Source organism: Fukomys damarensis, unplaced genomic scaffold (assembly GCF_012274545.1).
Source record: "Fukomys damarensis isolate Sample0158 unplaced genomic scaffold, DMR_v1.0_HiC HiC_scaffold_20, whole genome shotgun sequence".
NCBI lineage: Eukaryota > Metazoa > Chordata > Mammalia > Rodentia > Bathyergidae > Fukomys > Fukomys damarensis.
In genome coordinates, this window is record NW_022900932.1 from 9,658,737 (window position 1) to 9,680,399 (window position 21,663).

Genomic DNA, 21,663 nt, shown 5'->3' on the forward strand with positions numbered 1-21,663 from the left:
TTTAAACCTGGGGACTCGCTGCGCTCCCCCACAGCGAGGGAGGCAGGGAGCCCTCGCCTCAGTGAGGATAGCCCCGAGCTGGCCCGGGGCAAAGGGGTGTGGGGAGACTCCCCCAGATTGGCAGCACCCCAGTAGTGTGGCCGGGAAAGGTTGATGAGAGCCAAGAGGGGTACCGGTGCCGTGGCTGGAGACCTGGGGGCAGGCAGACCGGGGTCCGCCCCCAGTCCCGTCCCCCTCCACTCCTGGGCTCTGGCCCTGCAGAGACTTGCAGGATGCGTGGGAAGGGAGGGGAGCCAGGGGAGGAGGAGGCCCAGCTGGGACCTGGGGGTGGGTGTGGCTGACACTGGAATATGGGTTTTTGCACTGTTTATTTTTTTGTTTGTGTTTTTTTTTTTTTCCTTTAAAATAAAAACAGAAAGAAAAGCTCCTAGGTCAGTGTGATTTGTGTGCTGCCTGGGCAACTGTGCTTGGGACCTCACCTCACCTCTGTCCAGCCAGCAGCCTGTGCACTGCCCTGGCATGAACCCTGGAAGGACTCCAAGGCAGGAGGGGCCTCTGCACCCTGGTCATGCTACACCAGCATCCCTTGTCTCCCCTGAATCCTTGAGAGCCACACACAGGACAACAGTTGGGAGACAGGAGCCTGAAAGCCACCAGATGCTTGCGCTGAACATCTGCTGAACACCTGTCCTCCTGTGGGCCCCACCCTCTGCATCAGCTCCACACTGCCCCTCCAAGGGCTTGCCTGGGATGCCACTGGGCCCCGTGTCACACACAGCATCCATCCTGGGTCTGTCACAGCTCAGCACAGCCCTAACCCTAAGGAAGCTGCACTTCCTCGGGACCTGTTTCCTCATCAGTAAAATCAGGGTGCAGGACCAGGTGGCTTTAAGAGCACCTGGGACACCTTTCTTTCTGCCCCAGCTGCCATTCACCAGCAGGACTGAGAAAAGGAGAAAGCACATCAGTGGGGACAGGAGAGAGGATAGGGAGGTGACAGTCCATGAGAAAAGCTGACAGCACTGCCCAGGTGCCAGAGGGGTGGCAGCGGCCGGTGCCAGGGCCCAGTGGCTGCACAGCCATGGATGGCCTCCGCTGGCAGCCAGTTCTGAAGGGCCAGTGGCCATGGCAACGTGGATGCAGGGATAGACAGTGACAGCAGCGGTGATGGTCCTGTCCCCAACCTTCACATCTCTGTCATCCTTGTGAGACAAGAGCCCCCAGTAGAGTCCCCAAGGCAGCCACAGCAAGGAAGCCAGCCAGTGGGTGGGCTGGGTGGAGCCTCTGGAAGCCTCCCCTCTGTGGAGCAGGTTCAGGATCACCCTGTCTGCGCAGGAGGCCCCAAGGCAAGGCAACATGGCCAGGAGAGACCTCAGGCTGGGCACTGGTCAGCTGGCCCCTTGGTCTTTCCCTGAAAAGCATGTCTCCCATCCCCAGAGACACCTGGCAGGGCCTTAGTTCAAACCCACGTCTAGATGTTTACGGATGTGCAGCCCCCGTGGTGCCCAAATCACAAACAGTGAAGGTGCCCAGGACCCCAGCCACCACGCCTGCCCAGCCTCATCACACAGCACTTTCCAACTTGCTGGTCCCAAAACCCACTCTGCAGGTACCAGGCACAGGGACCCAGCCCTCCACTGCGCAGTCTCCCTTGGGGCACGACCCAGCTGCTCCCCAGTCTCCGCTCCTTTTCAGAGAGTAGCTGTCCACGTCACCGCAACCTCAGTTCTCTATCCAAGGCCTTCCCGTCCCCAAAGACAGATTCCCATGGCAAGTGGGAGGGAGCTGGGTTTCTGAGGGGACAAAAGGGAAGACAGGAAGCGGGCGAAGGTGGCCGGTAAACGGGACCACCGGGAAATTCTGGAGCGGGGGCGGGGTAGGCGCTGCTTCCCCAAGGAATTCAACTGCCGCCATGGCACTGACCGCCTGCATGCCGTGCTCCCCAGGTAGCTGCCAATGGGCCTTGGCCCCTTGTCCCACACCTGCACTTCCTGCAGACAAGGCCTCCCCGAAGATGGGGCTGGGTCTCCATCAGACTGAGTGCCCTGCGGGTGGAGCCCGGGACTCATGCATTAGCCCAACTGCCCCAGAATGCAAGAGCCGGCCTGCAGGGGCAGGAGCAGCACCTCCTCCTGCTGAGGGGCTGGCTGCTAGGGAGAGGAGAGGGTTTGGTGAGGGAGCCCCAAACAGCCATCAGAGCAGTGAACCTCTGGGTACAGGGTGAGTCCATGCCAAGCCCAGGACCCAAGGGCTCGGGCCAGGAAAGGAAGGTCCAACAGGCCAGTGGAAGCCGGCACTAGGCCAGTGGGGACCCTGGCTTCAGCCCCAGAAGTGCCAGAAGTGGCTGCAGAGCTGAGTTGTTTCTGGGGGGAAAGGGGTGCTGGAGGGGCAGCCACTACCGGGTCACCCTGGGGCCACGGCCTGCCACCAGCCTCCTGGCCAGGCCCTCTGCTCCCCAGCTTGCTCTCTGAAGCTCCAGAGGCCACGGTGTCTGGAGCCTCCCTGCTCTGGAGACTTCCTGCTCCCCTACCACAAGGAGTTGATTCTGAAAGACACCGAGTGGGTGGGTGAGAAGGTGGGGGTCTTGGTGTCCCCACCACAAAGAGGGTGCAGCTCCCTGGGGCCTTCCCACCGCGCAGGCAATTTCAGAACACAGTGGTGGACTACACTAAGCATATTGGGTTTTTTTTATTAATGAAAACATAATATAGCTTCGAAAAATGTACAAGTTCCCGGGCCCCGTATCCACAGTAAACTGTCTGAGGGGGCCGGGTGCAAAGCTTCTGTCCACCGTGCCTTCTAGTGTGCCCCTCTGGCCCCTGCCTGGGCCCTCACACCAGCCCAGCTGTGTCTGTCTACCTGTCTGCCTGTCTGAGCTCATCCCCGCCAGCCTAGGGGCAGGGCCTGTCCTGCATCCTCCCTGAGGGGCTTCCTGTAATAGCAGCGGCCTCCTGTGGTCACCTAGTGTGACAAGCTCAGTCCCTGGGGTGGGGTCTCAGGCCCTGAGGTGGACAGGCACCGAGAGGTCCTTTGCCTGTGGGGTGGCTGGGCCTTCCCCTCACCAGGTTTCCCAGCCTTGCCAGGTACCGTGGAACTTTGGGTGGGACCACCCTCTGGCCCGGCTGTAGGGGGCGCTGTCTGAGCACAGCACGACATTTCACAGCACATGGGGTCTCCACTGGTACCACCATTCTGCTGTGACAGCCAAACTATCTCCAGACCTGGCAGAGTCCCCAGGGCAGCGTGACCAGGCTGAGGATCTGCCAGGACCCCTTTGGGGGCTGCTGTCTTCCCTGCTGAGATCATAGTAATGGCAACTGGCTGCTCCCATGAGGGACAGGGATGAGAGAAACCCCAGGCCCCACCTTCCTTGAGGACCTCACCCCTTTCCCATGAGCGCTCCTGTCAGAGGGCTGATAGTTTGTCCCTATAGCCTTCTCATGTTCTGACAGAAAAATCCACACTGGCACCCCTTAACCACTTCCTCAGAGTCAGGGGAGCCTCCTCTACTTTTCAGACTTTTCCCTTTCTACTCTTTGAGACGGTCTCACTAAGTTGCCCAGGATGGCTTCAAACTTGAGATCTGCCTCAGCCTCCCAAGTAGCTGGGATCGCAGGTGTGCACCACCATGCCTGGCTTCTCTACTGCTTCTAAGAGAACCCCAGAGGGCTTGGGTTGGGAGAGAGGGTCTGAGGAGGGTGGACAGGGAGGAGGAGAGGAGAACTCCTGGATTCTGGCTGCTCCCAGTTCCCCTCCCACTCCTCCTTGCCCCAGAACCAGGAACTCCTAGAGCCACCCTTGGGGCAGTGGGAAGTCTCAGAACAGGGAAGGGGACAGTCCTTCCGTGCAGGAACGCGGGCCTCTCCCTCCCAACCCGTAACCCCTCTCCCAGCCCTGTGGCACTGCACCAGAGGGAGTGGCTGGGAGGGTCCAAGTGCCCACCCAGAACAAAAGTTCCAAAAAGCCAGAGGTCTCCCAGGAACACAGGGACCCTGGCGATGGCAGGGCATGGGGCGATTATCAGTAAGCCCTTGATGGTCAGGGTTGCATATGTGGCCCCAGTAGTTGCTCAATAAATACTCAAAGGCTCCCAGGGCAGACAAATTTGGGTCTTTGTCACTATGCAGCACAGTGAGTCCTCAAATGCTGCCAACTGTGGCCATTTTCATAAGTGGGGTCTCTTTCAGTCTGAGAGATTCTTTCTAGCTTCTTAGCGAGACTCCAGATGGGGTTCTCAGTCCTTTGTCCATGTGACTGTTTGCTTTTAGGGAACAGGATCTTAGCCAGGAGTGGTGGCACATGTCTATAATCCTAGCCCTCGGAAGGCTGAGACAAGAGAGTTGCAAATTCAATGCCAGCCTGGACCTTGCCTCAAAAAAGCCAAACAAAGAAACAAACAAAAAGCAGAAAAGGAAAGAAAAGAAAAGAAACTATGTTGCCCAGGCTACCCTTGAATTCCTAGGCTTCCCCCTGCCTCAGCTTCCCCTCACCGGGTTTCTTGGCCTCGCCAGGTGCCGTGGCACTTTTGTGTGGGATCCACAAGGAAGAGCCTCTGTCCCGACTGTAGGGGGCGCTGTCGGGGCGCTGTCTGAGCGCTACAGGACATTTTGAAGCACTTGAGGGACTATAGATAGGCACCTCTAAAAGCATGTGGCTTTTAATGTGATTCTTGAAGCCAGCAAATCCAGAGGGACCCCAGAGAGTCCTTGGGGTTGTCACAGTGAGCTCTGCTCCTCCCCACGCTGGCTCTGGCTCCCTCAGGCTGACCTACACACCGTTGGTCTCCAAAGCTGGGTAGGTGTGGGGAGTCTGCTGTCGAGGACTGTTCCTGAGGGCCTGGGGGCCTAAGAGGAGCTGCACCCCATCTACAATGTCAGTAGGCCTCTTCCCACGGGAGAAAGAACCACTCAATGCCTCCCTCCAAGAGCTTCCGAGAACAGGACAGGCAATTCAATGAGCACCTACTGTGTGCTCAACATAGCAGCAAACAAAACAGACAAAACTCCTCCCTTGCTGAGCTTCACTTTTTCCCCCTCTACTACTGGGGATTGAACCCAGGGCCTTCTCGATGGGCTATGACCCCAAGCCTTTTTAATTATTGAGACAGGGTCCTTGCTAGGCCCATTAAATTGCCCAGCGGGGCTTGAACTTGTAACTTTCCTGCCTCAGCCTCTCAACTAGCTCGAATGACAATTATGAGCCATGGCACCTGGCTATATTTCACTCTTAGAGAAACTTCTGTGCTGTTCTCCAAGGTGGCTGCACCATTTTTATTCCCGCTGGTCAAGTCCAAGGACTATGACTTTTCCATGTCCTCCCCAACACTTATTAGCATTCACCTTTTTTCATGACAGCCCAATTGGATATGGAGGGGTTTCTCCTTGAGATCTTCATTTTCATTTTCTTAATAAGGAATGGTGTGAATCTTTTCCCAGTGATTATTGGTCATTTGTGTGTCTTCTGAAAAAGATGTCAGTTCCATTTCTAAATAAGGCAACTGTCTTTTATTATCAAGCAGAGGCCCCTGTTACAGGCATGGCAGCTTCCATAAACCAGAGCCGGCTCAAGGCCAAGGGCATGGGCTTGCATCACAACGCCTGCAGCTTTGGGGGCCAGAACTTCCAGGAGCTGTGGGAGGCCTGCCTGAAGGCGGGGGAGCTGTTTGAGGACCCCCTGTTCCCTGCGGAGCCTTGCTCTCTCGGCTTCAAGGACCTTGGCCCTGACTACCAATATGCGCAGGAAATCTGCTGGCTGCGGCCCAAGGTGGGCACCGGGTGGGGGGCTGGAGTGGGGAGGGGGCTGGGGGTCATGGTCTCTGCCCCCCTGGGACCTGGCCCCCGGCTCCCCCTCTGTCCCCTACAGCCTTCCAGGGACAGAACCCAGCATGCTCAGCTCAGTGTCCCTCTGCGCCTTGTTCCCACCCTGCTTTGCTGTCACAGATGAGCTGTATTCAGCTGGTCCGAGTCCCCCCTTATCTGCTCCCCTGGATAGAAGAAGAAGGTGGGGAGGGAGTGCCCTGCCTCGCCACCCTTGTTCCTCCACCCCCCACAGGAGATCGCAAGCAACCCCCAGTTCATTGTGGATGGGCTCAGCCCCACGGACATCCGCCAGGGGAGCGTGGGTGAGTAGCAGCCCTAGGAGACCCGGGGTTCAGACACCCGGCTCTGCTTCTCTGTCCCTGTCCTGCACGTCCCCTGCTGCAGCCTGGGTTTGGAATAAACTGGGATGACATATCAGCTACCCATCTCTGCATAATAAATCACACACAACTCAGGGATCCAAAGCCCTAACCCTGACCCAGGGCCTTGCACACGCTAGACACGCTAGACAAGCGCTCCACTACTGAACCACATCCCCAGCCATTTGAAAGGGTCCCAGGAAGGGCCGAGCTGGCCTGAAACTCGTGACTCTCCTGCCTCAGCCTCCCAAGGAGGTGTGATTACAGGCGTGTGCCACTGAGCACAGCGACAAGGATTTCTTACCTCAGAGTTTCTGTGGGTCAGGAAATCAGAAGCAGGGTGGCCAGGTGGGTCCAGCTCAAGGTCTGCCTCAGGTCGCCTGATGTGCTGCGTCCTCAGAGGGTGTCTCCAGGCCAGGACTGTCCATAGGCTGCTGAGAGTCCACACAGCAGAGTGGCTGCCCCCACCAAAGTGAGTGACCCCAGAGAGGCCTGGGAGTCCCACGTCCTCTTGCTCTGTCTACGAGAAGCCAGCCCTGAATCTGGCCCGGCCTTGAGGGGACAGGAAGTAGGCACCACATTCCGAGAGGAATGGGCACAGATGTGTGGACACATTTTCAACCCACTGCCAGGACCAGAACCTTTCCAGTCCAGTCACTGAGTAGGGGTCACGGCATCCCACATGCAAGGCTGACCCCAGAAGGCAGGTAGTGGCAGTGGGGACTCATGGTGCCAAGGCACGGGTGGGGTCCCTGGGTCTCCTATAAGATGTGGTGACATGAGGGACAGGCCTCCTGGGCCTTCGTCACCACACCAGGGTGCCAGGTCTGGATGGCGGCCGGGGGAAGGGGCTGGGTTTGTGCACAAGACAGAGTGGCTCGGTGCCCAAAGAGAGCAGGTCCTGGAGTGGAGTGGGCGCTGGGCCACTTCTTCCCCCAAGTTCCCCTCATCTGGGCTCTCACAGAGCAGGCAGGCCGAGCTCACCTGTGCCCCTGCCCCGTCCCCTGCACTCACTTCAGCCCTGCTGCCCCGGCAGGCGACTGCTGGCTGCTCGCTGCCATGGGCTCCCTGACCACGTGCCCCAGGCTGCTGTCCCGCGTCGTGCCCGGAGGCCAGAGCTTCGAGAGGAACTATGCTGGCATCTTCCATTTCCAGGTGTTGTGTAGTGAGTGACAGAGACACAGACAGAGACTCAGACTGACAGAGAGACGGAGACAGAGACAGAAGACAGGGGTCCTATGTGCGTTTGTTTTGGTGGGGGGGTTGATGTTTGTTTGGTTTTTGGTTTTGGTACTGGGGATTGAACTTGAGTCCTTGCACTTTCGAGGCAGGCGGCAGAACCACTGAGCTAAATTCCTGGCCCTTTTTGTTTTCTTTTTTTAAAAAATAATATTGATAAAGCCAAGCACAGTGGTGCATGCCTGTAATCCCACTGCTCTGGGAGGCGACTTCGCCTAGCAGAGAAATATCCACTCTGGAAGGAATTTTGTAAGCTAACTTTTAAGCCCCCAAAGAAAATAATGCTGCGCGTGTGTCTTCTCTTCTCTCCCTCTCATTGTTGGTGTGTGCAGACACGTGTACCTGTGTGTGTCTGCATGAGTGGCGGTCTGCAGCCTGTCATTTTTGTGCTGTGTCCTTTAACTTAGCAACACATGGACCCTTCTGTGTATTACAGATGTTTCCTAGCACAGGAGCGCTTCAGGCCCCAGAGCCCTGGCCTCCAGCTGTGGACTCTCGGAGCACAGCCTGGGCAGGGCCTAGAGGAGGCTGGGTCCGCAGTGCCGGGGAGTGGGACCCATGTGTTACTAGGCTTGGCCGCCAGGGGGCGCTAGCACGACAGAGTCCCAGCTTGCACATGTGTTTCCCTTATGACAAGTCTGTCCATGTGTGCGTACATGTATGTGTGTGCGTGCACCTGTGCCTCGCTGATCCTTTCGTGGCTGCAGATCTGGCAATTCGGGCGGTGGCTGGATGTGGTGGTGGATGACCGTCTGCCCACCAGGGCCGACCGGCTGCTCTTTGTGCACTCGCAGCAGCGCGAAGAGTTCTGGAGCGCCCTGCTGGAGAAGGCCTATGCCAAGTGAGCCCGGGGGCTGGGAGGCAGGGATGGGGGTGGCCAGGCAGCCCTCCTCTCCTCCCATTCCACCCCCACCTGGCACCCCACCGTGCTCTCTGTGACCACAGGCTGAGTGGATCCTATGAGGCACTGGCTAGGGGCAGCACCTCAGAAGGCCTGGAGGACTTCACCGGAGGCATGGTGCTGACCTTCCAGCTCCAGCACCCCCCACCCACCCTGCCAAGGTTGCTGCGTAGGGCCCTGCAGCACTGCTCTCTCATGGGCTGCTCCATTGAGGTAAGCGGGGCCCACCCCAGGGCCTTTGCACCTGCTGCTGTTGTACCCTAAAGGTTCCTGCAAGGGTCTAGCTCTCCTCTCCAAGTTCCAGCTCAGCAGTCCCCTCTGATGCACTTTCTACCTGGCTTTAACTTTCTCCCTTCATCCATGGAGACTGTGTCTATCTACACATTGCCCCATGGCTGTCTTCCCTCCAGACTTCTTTGTGTCACTCAGTGCCATGCCTGGGCCTTTGGGCAGGGTCTAGCATGTGACAGTCACCCAGCAAAGACAGGCAAAGGAATGAGTGAAGCCAGCATGGAGCCCTAGGAGCAGCAGCGATGTTCTAGGTCATTTTGTCACTTGTGTCTATGCAAAGCCTGTGGTCAGGTGCTACAGCACACCATGCGGGCACCCCACAGTGGGGAAAGGCTGAACGCCCTGAAATATTACTCAGCAACAAAAAGGGCCAGACTCGTAGACAAATGGGCAGCAGACTAGTGATGGTCAGGGGAAGGGAAGGGAAGGGGAAAAGGTGAGTGGGTTACAGAAGCACAGCACAAAGGTCCCTTCCGTCCCTGACTGTGGGAATGTGACACGGAACTACACGTGTGGTAACATCGCACAGAACACACACGAATCATTACTACACATCAGTGCCGACACCCTGGTCTGACCCTGCACAATAGTTTTGCAAGGTGTTGCCATGGGAGAAGCCGGTTAAGGAGCAAGTAGGTTTAACTTAGCAACATGTGGACCCTTCTGTGTATTACAGATGTTTCCTAGCACAGGAGCGCTTAAGACCTACCTTGTTTTATTTTATTTTATTTTATTTTATTTTATTTTATTTTATTTTATTTTAAGACAGGGTCTTGCTATGTAATTTAAGATAAGCTTGAACTCACTATGTAGCCCAGGATGACCTCAAACCTGTGATCCTCCTGCCTCTGCCTCCCAGTTGCTGGGGTCACAAGTGTGTGTCACCTTGCCCAGATGTATTATTGCTTATAACCTGTGCAGATCTACAATCACCCCAAAATGTAGAGTGTCGCTTGAAAGGAAGGCCCCAGGAGTTCTCCACTTCTTGGGTGCCCAGGGCAGACCGCGCCTGTCCCTCTCCTCTGCCCTGCAGGTCACCAGCGATGGTGAGCCAGAGTCGGTGATGCCCAGCTTGCTGGTCAGAGGCCACGCATACTCGGTGACCGGCCTGGTGGATGTGAGTCCTGGCCGCAGCCCACCGGAGGGCCACGAGAGGGACAGGGACCCTGCAGTGGCCCTGACCCTCCCGTCTCCCCCAGGTCCCCTACAGGGGCAGGATGGAACTGCTGCTGAGGCTGCTGAACCCCTGGGGCCGGATCGAATGGAACGGAGCCTGGAGCGACAAGTGAGTGTCTGATGAGGTGCCTGGGGGCGACGGTGTTTGGGGGGGTTGCCCCTGCCCACCCTCCCTGCCCTGCCTCCCTCCCACAGCTCTGCAGAATGGGACGAAGTGGACCCCAAGGTCCAGACACAGCTGCTGCGCAAAAAAGAGGATGGCGAGTTCTGGTCAGTGCGTCTGGGGTGTCCTGGCCCTGCGACCCCACCCCGTCTCCCTGCCACGACGGTGCCCTGGAAGCTGGGGGACCCTGGGCGCGGGCGTGCGCAGTGCACCTTCTCCCTGCCACAGGATGTCCTACCAAGACTTCCTGTGCCACTTCTCCCTCCTGGAGGTCTGCAACCTCACACCTGACGCCCTGGCCGGGCACCCTGCGAGGCGCTGGCACATCACTTTCTACGAGGGCAGCTGGCGGAGGGGCAGCACCGCAGGGGGCTGCAGGAACAACCTCGGTGGGTGAAGGACGTGGGTGGAAGGGTCGGGGTACCCGAAGTCTAGTGTCTGTCGGACCCCGGTGCGTCTGACCCCCGACGGCCTCCCGGCAGACACATTCTGGACCAACCCCCAGTTCAGGGTCTCGCTCTTGGTGGGCGATGACCCTGAGGACGACCTAGAGGACGACACGGTGGTCTGCACCTGCGTGGTGGCTCTGATGCAAAAGAACTGGAGGCTCGGCCAGCCACAGGGGGCCACGCTGCTGACCATCGGCTTCGTCCTCTTCCCGGTGGGCGCCCCATGCATCCCCTGCCCCTCAGCTGGCCGCACCCTCCGGCCCTCTTGTGGTCCGCAGCCCTGTCTCCCGGAGGCTGCAGTTTCCTGCCCTTCCATCGCCATGCCTGGCCAGCATCGCCTCTGTGACACATGCTGTCCCAGAGCCCCTAAGGAAGAGGAAGGAGTTTAGGGGCCAGAGAGGCCCCACAGCCACGCTTGCATCCACGGGTCAAGACGGGGCCCATGTCCTATTCCCAGGCCCTGGGCACAGCTGTGATCCCCCAAGTACTCCCTCTCTCCGTCACCTCCCCAGCGGCCCTCGCTCCAGGGACCCAGAGAAATCCTGACAGACTTCCCAGTACCCATGGTGCTCTGCAAAACCCAGAAAGAGCCACTCAGTCACCCACATCTGACTACATCGAGTATTTATGGAACACCTCCTGTATTTGAGGTCCTTCTCCCGTCTGGGTTCAACACAGCTGACCTGAGCCCTGAGCTCCAGGGCTGCTCCTGCGGGTTTCATGGAGGACCCTGAGGCACAGCCCCAGCCAGGCCCACTTCTGCTGTTGTAACTGAGCTCCACAGGAGTCAGGAGGGAAAAAAAAAAGGTTTCTTTGGTCTGTCATTCTGGAAATCGAAGAGCAAGGCTCTTCAGTCTGCCTGGTACCTGATGAGTGCCCCCTGCTGGGCATTCCCAGCACAGGGCATCACCTGGCCAGGCAGAGGAAACTGCTAGCTTGGGCCCCTCTTCCTTTTTTTTTTTTTTTTTTTTTTTTTTTTTCTTTGTTTTTGTTTTCAGTTTTTTGAGATGGGATCTCATTCTCTAGCCCAGGCTGGTGTTGAACTCAATGGTGAGCCTCCTTCCTGCCTCATCCTCCCAGAGTGCGGGAATTACGGGCATGAGCTGTGCTTTTAACTTGATGATTTATAAAGTCACTTGGAGCTGGGCACAATCTTGCACACCTGTAGTCCCCACTACTTCAGAAGTGGAGGCCAGGGGATCGATTGAACCTGAAAGTTCGGGACCAGCTTAGGCAACACTGAGACCTTGTCACGAAAAACAAACGCATGCACTTGTTTGTCCTTGGTCCCTGATTTCAAGTATCTCCTGTCCACTTCTTGCAGGAAATGAATGTTCCTTGGAATAGGGTCCCGGAAAAGCCCGTTGGATTTTCCCTCCCAGCTCTTTCACTTTTAGCAGCATGGGCTTAACAATCACTTCTTGGGGACTGAGCTTCCTGCCCTTGGCTTGGGGTGATAAAGATCTATTTGGCGAAGCTCTGTGTAAACGGTGCTTTGCTGTCTGCAGGGCCCGCTCCTCCTGATGCTACCAGACCCAGGTCCCACCCAGCACCATTGTGCCAGGGCCTGAAACTGCACCCCAACCCGCTCACGCATACCCCTGCCCTAGTCCCGCACCCTGGAAGTCTGACCCCTCTCTCTTGTCCCTCCAGGTCCCCAAGGAGGTACAGGAGACCAGGACCCAGGGCTCCCTCCTAGGCCTAGTTCATCCCAACTGCGTGAGGATGGTGGAGGACGGGACTGGCCTCGAGCACAGGGAGCGCTGGCTCGGGGTCCGGCTCTCTGGGGCCCTGGTGGGGCTCCAGGAGGTGGGGACCATGCTGGGGTTGTCTGTCCCATAGGCGGGGTTCAGACCAGCCAGCTGCTCCCCGAGGGCCTGTCCCAGGCCTGTGCCCACTGTAGGGCCCACAGTTTCAGAGTCTTCAGCATGGCCATCTGAGGAAAGACTTCTTCGAGAGGTACCCGGACCTGGGCTTTTCTGAGATCTTCACCAACGCACGGGAAGTGCACAGTGAGCTGCGGCTGCCCCCTGGCGAGTACATCATCGTCCCCTCCACCTTCCAGCCACACCAGGACGCTGACTTCCTGCTGCGGGTCTTCACCGAGAAGCACAGCGAGTCCTGGTGAGGACCCCGGAGTCCCCGCTCTCTGCCCCACAGCTGCGGGGTACCCTGCTCAGGGAGCTGCCACCTGCTCCTCCTCCTTGGGGCCTACTTTACACTCAGGGAACCTGGGACCTGAGGAGGAGAGGTCCCAGTTAGGAGTAGCACCTAGAGCTTTTCCACCTCACTCAAGAGGTGCGACACGGCCGGTAGGACCACCCTGACTCCCAGCCCTGGTAACCAGAAGCCTTCGTCCTTTTCGCTCAGGGAACTGGATGAAGTCAACTACGCAGAGCATCTCCAGGAGGTGAGGGACACCCAGCCAGGGCAAGAGGGACTCCGTGGGTGGAAGTGCCGTGAACAGCATCTGGGCCACATGTCCTGTCACCCCGCCCCAGGAGACGGTCTCCGAGCAGGACCTGGACCAGAACCTCCTCAGTCTATTTAATGTGGTGGCTGGTGAGGTGAGAGGGCCCCAGGCTGAGGCTGCAGAGAGGTGGCTGCCTGGGGTGAAGGGACGGGGACAGGGGTTTATGGTCCTTCTTCCTAGGACAAGGAAATAAGCGTGCACAGACTGCAAACTCTGCTCAGCAGGTTAGCCGTTAGATGTGAGTCTCTGCCCGGCCCCGCAGCCCGGCCCCCGACCTTTGGCCCCATATTGCGGCACACCCTCTCATTCCCAGTCTTCTTCCCACCACGCCCCTCCCTCACAGTGAGTAACTTCAAGACCCGGGGCTTTGGCCTGGACACCTGTCGTCGTATGATCAGCCTCATGGACGTATCTTCCTGTGCATGTCCAGGCCTGTCCTCTGCCCTCTGGCCCCTGCCCTGCACGCCCATGCCTGACCCTGAGATGGCTACCTCTCTGGCCAGTCTTGCCCTCCTTTGGGATGGGGGTGAAACTCTGGGATAGCAAAAGATGCCAGTTTTAGCTGGACACAATGGAGCATACCTGTATTCCAATCGCTCTGGGAGGCTGAGGCAGGAGGCTCGGGCAAGTTTCAGTCTAGCCTGGGCAACTTAGCAAGACCCTGTCTCAAAATAAGAAAATTAAAAGGGCTGGGGATGCAGCTCAGAACAAAGACCCTGGGTTTAATCCCTGATACTGGGAGGGAAAAAAAAAAGACGCCAGTCTTCCTCACTGGGGAACTAGAGTCTGTACCCTGTGGTGGCCCAAGGTTCCCCCTTCATGCCCTATCCCTATGATCCTTGACGACCCCCAGAAAGATGGCTCAGGCAAGCTGGGGCTTCGGGAGTTCCAGATCCTGTGGAAAAAGATCAAGAAATGGGTGGTAAAAGGGGACGGAGGGGCTGGATGGTCTGTGGGGGCCAGAGAGGGTGGCTCTCCATGGGGATGGGACATTCAGAGATGGAACGGGCACAGGAGCCCTGCAGTAAAGACATGAGTGTGTGCACACCCATGCACACACACATGCACAGCAGAAGAGGGCCTGCAGGAGGGCTGGTGCATTGTTCATGAAGATACCAGGTCTGAGGGCCATGGTCACAGTGCTGGCAGGAAGCCCCGGCCATCAGCGGCCCCTGCTGTGCTTGGCATTAACCCTTCCGTCCCTGGACAGTCAGGAGCTCAGAGGGAGGGTCTCAGCACTGGTCCCAGGACCCCAGTGTTTCACGATGCCAACCCCATACCCCACATCTGGCTGCCCCACACTCAGGACATCTTCCGAGAGTGCGACCAGGACTGTTCGGGTACCCTGAACTCCTACGAGCTGCGCCTGGCTGTGGAGAGAGCAGGTGTCTGGGGCAGACATGGCTGTGGGGCACTGGGGGCGCATCTAGAGGCCCTCACTGACCCCTTCCCGCTACTCTCCACCCCAGGCATTAAGTTGAACAACAAGGTTGCAGAGGTACTGGTCGCTCGGTACGCAGATGAAAACTTAACCCTGGACCTGGACAGCTTCCTGTGCTGTTTCCTGAGGCTGAAGGCTATGTTCGGTGAGTGGGGCACCGGCCTGGCCCCCAACCTGGCCCTGGGGAGCCAACAGGACCCACCCCTTGTTGGGTTGTAACTGTCTGGCAGCCTGTATCCCCCTCGAAAAAGCGGGGGTGACAGTGGGAGCGGCCCCAGGACTGAGCCCGGGCTGGGAGCCCCGACTGGCTCTAGGGGAGACAAGCTGTGCTGGGGGGCATCGGGCTGGATCTCGGGTGTGAGCAGCAGGACCGCGTGTCTAACTCTTCCGACCTGGGAGTGGGCCCTGGAGGCCTGGCTGCCCTCTCAGCCCTTGCCTGGCCTCCTCTCTAACGCAGCGTTTTTTCTGACCATGGACCCCAAGAACACTGGCTATATTCACCTGAACCTGGAGCAGGTGTGTGGGGATGGCAGGAGCGGGTGCTGAGTCCCACCCCAGGCCGCTGCGGTTTCCCCACCTGCCCCCGCCCCTGCACCCCTCAGCCTGCCCTTGTCTCCACAGTGGCTGCAGACAACTATGTGAGGGGACCCGGCTCCCCCTACCCACAGGGTCCTGGGCCAGCAGGGCCAGGTGCTCTGTGCCACCCCCGTGCGAGGTCCCTGCAGATGGCATGGGCCCCACAAGCCAAAGTTACTCCATGCCTGCCCTCCTGGCTCTAAGCCCCCTCTCCCCGTCCCTGCCAGGCTTCTAGTGCCTGGGTCGGCCCCACTGACTCGAGCTCTGAGTTTGTTTTACTAAAAATGAAGTGATATTTCCCCGGCATCCCCTGTCCACACACCCACCTGTGGCTGCCCCCCCCTCGCCTGGGGATGGTATTGTAATAAATGGCACCTGCCACCCACTGCCTGGCTCTGTGTCTCTGTGCTATGAAGAGACAGGACCAAAGAGGGGGGATCCCACAGCTCTCGGTGGAAGTGGGTAGCAGCACCTCTCCTCTAGGAGCATTAAGAAATGTTTGCTTGAAGCCAGGAGTGGTGGTACGCACCTGTCATGGGAAGCTGAGGCAGGAGGATCACAAGTTGGAGCCTAGGGCTGGGGATTTAGCTCAGTGACATGGCGCCTGCCTTATAAGCGCAAGGTCCTGAGTTCAATCCCCGGTACCAAAACAAAGCAAACAAGCATAAAAGCAACAACAAGTCAGAGCCCAGCTTAGGCAACTTAGTGACTTAGTGGCACACTATCTCAAAACAAAATCATTTTTATAAAGGGTTGAAAGCCCTTGGTTCAGTCCTGAAAGGAGAGAGCGGGATAGAGGAAAACAAGAAGAAACGAGGAGGGAAAGGAGGGAGGGAAGGAAGAAAGGGAGGGATGGAGGGGGGCAGGCAGGCAGGAGAGCTTGTCCCGTTGGCTGGAGGCACTGTCCGCGCTTGCGTGCTGGGCAGCTGAGGGCACCACCAGTCCCCGGGGTGAGAATGGTATGGGCATGGCGGGCAGCAGGTGGGGAGGCCAAGCCAGCTGCCCACGGAGCCTGCGCTGCAGCTGCCAGTTGGGGATCGCAGCCCCCTCAGCCCCCCTGTGATCTCCGGCCTGACTCTGGGGCCCCTGGAAGTGGCGTCCCAGCGCCTCACAGATCAAAGCCCTGACACCTGCTGCAGCCCCACAGTGGCTCAGCGCTGCCTCACAGGTGTCAGATCCGAACTGTTGCCACCGTCGATGGAAAACTGGGGCCTGGCAAACTGTCACCAGGGGCCTGACCACCTGCACTCATCCACCTGACCGCCATCGAGAGTACAAGTGAAAAAAGCTAAGGAAAAGGGAAAGGACCAAGGCCGGAACATGCCAGGCCCAGAAAGACGCCAGAGTCTGGCCCTGTGGAACTGTCCTCAGTGCCAAGGCCGAGGGTGGCCCTTGTCCCTCTCAGTTTGAGGAAGACAGGCCACTAGCTTAGCTTCTGGGTTTCCCAACTGTGAAACTCTGTCTCTTTCTGTGTCTGTGTCTGTGCCTGTGTCTGTCTCTCTGTCTCTCTCTCCCTCTGCCTCAGGGCTGGACCATCCGGAACCATATTGAAATATGCAACTTCATTTTACTTTTTTTTTTTTATTTGCTGTTCTGGGGATGGAACCGGGCCCTAGTGCATGCTGGGCAAGCGCTCTACCCTGAGCTACGTGTGCCCCAGCCCCTCATTCTCATCTAAATCCTTCCTGCCTCAGTTTCCCTCTATAGTGCTTCCCGCCATGGTGCTAAGTAGGCCGCCCCTGCGTGCCGAGAGGATGCTGGGACTCGGTCCTCTGGGGCCTGCGACCCGGGATTCGGTGCCAGCCTAGCACACCTCCTGCATGACGTCCAAGACCCAAGTGAGGCAGCCTGGAGAGAGCGCCGCCCCCGCTGCCTGACCAGGAGCCATTTCCTGTCCTGCCACCCTCTCCCAGCTGATAGATCACACTCTAAAGATGCTCTTAGCAGGCGGACGCCCCACCCTCATCTTCCTTCCCACAGAGCTGGCAAAGGTCCCAGGGGATCAGGAAGCGGCCTTCTCCTCCGAGGGTGACATTGCTAATGTCAAGCCGGGATGGAAGGGGAGCAGTCAGTCCCTACCCCAAACGTCACTCACTTCTTCCTTTAAATTTCTTTAAAATACATTTTTATATTTAATCCACACCCAGTGAGTGCGCATAGTTGTGGGGCTCAGTGTGACATTTCAACACACGTGTACGATGGGGAGTGCTCGCACCCAGGGTGGCAGCAGATCTGTCTCCTTGGACATTTAGTGTTTCCACGTGCTGGGAACGTCCCTAATCCTGTGCTCAAAACCGGGAGTTCAGAGCTGTGTCTCAGCCCTCTAAAAACAACAGAAGCAAGGCGGACTTGATGGTGCACGCCTGAGGCAGGACGATCGCAGCAAGGTCAGCCTGGGCTACATGGCAAGACCCTGTCTGGGAAAAATAAGCAAACAAAGGGTAAAAAACAACAAAAACTTGTTTGTTTGTTTATTGTAGTATTAGAGACTGAACTCAGAGCCTCCAGAATGCTAGGTGAGCTCTCTACACTGAGCTATATCCCCAACTTTTTTTTTTTGTTCTAGGGATTAAACACAGGGCTTTCACATTGAGCTAGATCCCTTTTTTGGGGGTGGGGGTTAAGAAAAGTTCTCACTATGTACTTCAGGCTGGTCTTGATCTCACTCTGTAACCCAGGCTTGCCTTAAATTCATGAAGATCCTCCTGCCTCAGCTTCCTGAGTGCTATCCTCAGCCTTTTTAAAATTGTATTTTTTACTTTGAGATAGAGTCTGTAAGTCTCTAAGTTGCTAAGTCACCAGTTGCCCAGGCTGGTCTTGAACTCTTTTGTTTTATTTTGTGTTTTTGAGACAAGGACTTGCTGTGTAGTCCAGACTGGCCTTGAACTTGCAGCAATTCTCCTGCCTCAGCCTTCCAAAGTGCTAGGATTCCAAGTGTGCAGCATAATACCTGGCTTGGTTTTTGTTTTCAGATAGGGTCTCACTAAATTGCCCTGTCTGGCTTTAAACATGTGATCTTCCTTTGAGTTTCCTGCGTAACTGGGATCGCAGATGTGTTCCTTGGGCCCAGCTGTGCAAACTAATTTGAAAGATTCAGTTAATTCTTATCAACCAGGACCATCAATTCTGGTTGTAAATAAAACTAAAATGACTCATAGACACCTTAGCACAGCAGCCATGGCAGGTTCACTGAACTTGGGGCTGGTTGGGGCCAGATGCTTTCCCCTTGGTCCCACCTGCCAATCAGGGGAAACCAGGCCTGTCATAGAGGGACAGGGGCAACTGACATAGTGAGAACAAGGCCGGCTGGGCATGGTGGCATAGGCCCGTAATCCCAGCTCTAGGGAGGCTGAGACAGGAGGGTTGCCAAGAGTTCCAGGCCAGCCTGGACTCTGTAGCAAGACCCTGTTTCAAAAAAAGAAAGAGAACAAAACAAAAGTTGGAAACATCTGGGCCCATGATCTTTTCCTTTCAGAACTACTTACACTAATAAAAGTGATATTATACAGGCTAGAACACCCAGCCACTGAGCCACATAGCACGAAAACCATGAGACTTATTATGAAGTTAAATAAGATGTCTATGAAACCTCCCTTTCCAAGAGAGTCCCTGCTGGCACTGAATACCTGAGTGTCAGCCACGGTGTTATCAAAGCAGCTGGGTGTGGCGGCACAGGCCTGTCTGAGGCAGGACCATCTTGAGTTCAAGTTCACCCTGGCTGGCTACTCAGTCAGTGAAATTCAGCGTGGGCTGGCCTGGACTACGTAATGACACTGTCTCGAAATAACAGCAAAATGGCATGGCAATGGGGCGATTTTCTCTAGCCCCTCCCATGCCCTTCCCCAGTGGACTCCACTGCCCAAGGGCAGCCTGAGTGCCATGGAGGCCAGCACGCCGTGTCCTGTGGTCCCCAAGGCTCTGTGGGCACAGGCAGGCAGTGTCTCTGGTGGGCGAGGGCACTGATGGCATCAGATGCCCCCAACACGCACAGGCCTCATCACAAGATCAGTGGCACCTCCTGCCAACCAACTGCCACAGACGCGTGCCCCACTTTCGTGCAAAGACAAGGGATGGAGGAGGAGGAGCGGCCCCACCCCACATCTCTAGTTCCTCAAGGGTCTCTGTGGCTTCATGGTCCGGTCTCTCAGACAACAGGGCTCACCTCTTCCCGATACCAGGAATATCACGCAAGAGCTCTGACTGCCCCTGAAAACATGTGAGGGAAGAAAAGCAAAGCAGAAGGGCTCAATAGCTTTCTGTTTTGTTGTGTTTTTTTTCTTTTAAAAGCATTATGGCAAACTGGATATGCCCCATGCCTGTAATCCCAGCACTCTGGGAGGCCGAGGCAAGAGGATGGCAAGATTGAGCCCAGCCTGGGCAACTTAACAAGACCCTGTCTCAAAACTGTAAGAAAGGGTTTGGAGATGTAGCTCAGTGAAAAAGGCTCTGGGTTCAATCTCCAGTACTGCAAACAAACAAACAAAAAAAAGTGGGGAAAAAAGTTGTTTCTCTGTCTAAATGCAAATATATAGATATTCGCTTTTCTCCACCCTCTTTGGACAAAAGGTTAAGATAGGATACAAACCAGCTGACACCATGTGTGTGTATATGTGTGTGTGTGTGTGTGTGTGTGTGTGGTGCTGGGGATCACACCCAGAACCTCATGGGTGCCGAGCACTCGCTCTACCACTGAGCTCTCCCAGCTGCCCCTTCTTTTTTCATTTTAAAAAAGTAAACACATCTTGAGGCAATTACAAATTCACAAGGGGGAGAGTCTGGAATGATCCACATGGTAGATTGGCAATATCAACATGAACTCTGTTTCACTCAGTACGTGTACAAGTGATTACATAAAAAAAATATTTATAAACTGGGCATGGTGGTGCACACCCAGGACCCAGCCACTGGAGGGGTTCAGGTAGGAGGATCAAAAACTCTAGGCCAGTGGAGCAGCTTAGCGAGGATTCATCTCAAAACAAAAATTAAAAGAGCTGAGGATGGAGTCAGTGCTCCCTGGGTTCAATGCCCAAACTGCAAATGTATATGTTTGCACGTTACGAGATGCCCATACTTCCTCTTTCCACACCCTGAAGCCACAGCAATGCTCCGCAGCAACAGGCAAGTGTCCAGGAGGTGTCCAGGAGCTCATTCTCCAATAAGTAGAGGAAATTGATACGAGATGGAAAGAAACTGTACAATCTCCACAATTTCCCTGTTACTCTAAAACTATTCTTAAGAACAGTTTATTTTTTAAAAGCCATTGACATACATATCTTGGAGCTTATTTCTGTATTTGTGTTAAGAGGGCCTCCTTATTGCTTGTATGTTTGTTTGTTTGTTTGATACAGGGTCTCACTGTGGAGCCGAGGCTGGGCTCGAACTCATGGCAATCCTCCTGCCTCAGCCTCCTGAGACAGTGGGGTTACAGCCATATACCACCACGCCCAGCCATCCCCTTATGGTTTTCAGAGTTGCATGCTAACCTCTCTAGCAAAGTCTCATTCAAATTTTTCGGCAGTTCTGTGGTGATGGCTATTTGTCATCTTTAGCCTTGATAAAGATATTGTTATTTATTGATAAACAATAAATAGCAGTATGTATGTGTCAAATATTTCTATAGGATGCATTTTTAGACTATTGTGCTAGAGAGCAGGTACAACAGTAATTATGGCAAGGATTAAATGCTCTTTCCTTTCCCTAGTACTCCACCGGGCTAGTTCAGAGGCACTTAACCCTCAGCCTCGTGTACAGAGCCTGCCTCATACTCCTTGCACATTTTTCAGTTGCCCAAGACCACAGCATCTCAGTGGACCTGGGGGTCGCTACGATGACCCCGAGCACAGATTCGTGTTTTGCTTCTGCCTGCATCTTGTTTTCCACGGATGATCTCTATGTGTTCCTTGTACGTTTTTATTTTGGGCTCTTTTGGTTTTCCTTGCGAAAGTCTAGGAGTGGTTTGTATCTTAGGAAAATAAGATGTTAGTTGGCTGCAGGGCCTGAAATATTTTCCTTCTCTTGTCATCGGTCTTGCCCCTTGGGGTTTAGCTCCTGCCTTGTGCACTCTGCCTCTTTTGTCCAGTGTAGCTGCCCTCCCTGGCCATTTGTCCCCTCCCAGGACCACATCTCCAGGCCCTTCTGGTCCCAAGCTCTTCCTGGGACCTCTTGGTAACATAGGGCTCCAGCCCGAAGATGCCCACCCCCCAGGGTAGAATGCCATCTATCGAGTCCCTCTGGTGTCAGGGCAGCCGTAGTCTTGGTGGAATACAGAAAAAACAGCCGGGCTTTTTGGCGCACTCCTGTAATCCCTGCACTCGGGAGGCTGAGGCAGGAGGATCATTGAGTTCGAGACCATGCTGGGCTACATAGTGAGTTCCAGGTCCATCTCAACTACATAGTGAGACCCTGTCTCAAAAGAAAAACAAAACAAAACAAAATAAAAGAATACAGGAAAGTACAGAAGAAACCCCAAACTCACGTTTCACTAGCCTTCCCAGGGTGACTACTTCCTGGCTTTGTCACAGTGCCTCTGTGTTGTGTCTGTGACATCTATTTACAAAAATCGATTTATTAACCTGGTGTGTGTCCACTTGGGAGTCCACAGCTGAGCCTCTCTGGCTTGTGGGCTGCTCCCGAAGGCAGCTGGTGGGGATTTCCTGTCCTGCTCAACCCAGAGCAGCCTCAGGGTCTCTCTCACCCCCTCCCTGCCAAAGCTATAGAGCTCGGGCTCCCGGGCTTCAAAATCACCCTGAGTTTGTCTCCTTCCCTAGTTTTCTTAT

At 55.8% G+C, this 21,663-nt stretch overlaps 1 protein-coding gene across 15 annotated transcripts; it reads left to right on the top strand.

Annotated features, from left to right (window-relative positions):
- The first annotated feature begins 1,820 nt into the window (after positions 1-1,820).
- On the top strand, positions 1,821-15,267 carry Capn11 (calpain 11). Of its 15 annotated transcripts, none has more exons than XM_010617720.1 (22): positions 1,829-1,946; positions 5,516-5,763; positions 6,052-6,121; positions 7,215-7,333; positions 8,125-8,258; positions 8,363-8,531; positions 9,643-9,726; positions 9,809-9,894; positions 9,981-10,055; positions 10,177-10,337; positions 10,431-10,609; positions 12,051-12,116; positions 12,310-12,521; positions 12,768-12,807; positions 12,899-12,964; positions 13,051-13,108; positions 13,214-13,278; positions 13,724-13,792; positions 14,177-14,255; positions 14,340-14,456; positions 14,769-14,827; positions 14,933-15,267. In XM_010617720.1, the coding sequence occupies exons 1-22, from the start codon at positions 1,913-1,915 to the stop codon at positions 14,951-14,953; spliced, it is 2,211 nt and encodes a 736-aa protein (XP_010616022.1). In that variant the 5' UTR covers positions 1,829-1,912; the 3' UTR covers positions 14,954-15,267. The 15 variants fall into 15 exon arrangements, 14 of the variants coding, with proteins under 14 accessions (XP_010616025.1, XP_010616027.1, XP_010616028.1 ...); XM_010617721.1 differs by having other exon boundaries at positions 1,831-1,946; positions 12,051-12,062; XM_010617712.1 differs by having other exon boundaries at positions 1,828-1,946; positions 13,051-13,278.
- The last annotated feature ends 6,396 nt before the right edge of the window (positions 15,268-21,663 follow it).

Excerpts from the sequence above, each read along its gene's own strand:
- Capn11 (XM_010617712.1), top strand. The coding sequence starts at position 1,913 with ATGGCACTGACCGCCTGCATGCCGTGCTCCCCAG. Across the intron at positions 8,532-9,642 it reads TCATGGGCTGCTCCATTGAG|GTCACCAGCGATGGTGAGCC; the intron begins GTAAGCGGGGCC and ends TCTGCCCTGCAG. Across the intron at positions 14,457-14,768 it reads GAGGCTGAAGGCTATGTTCG|CGTTTTTTCTGACCATGGAC; the intron begins GTGAGTGGGGCA and ends TCTCTAACGCAG.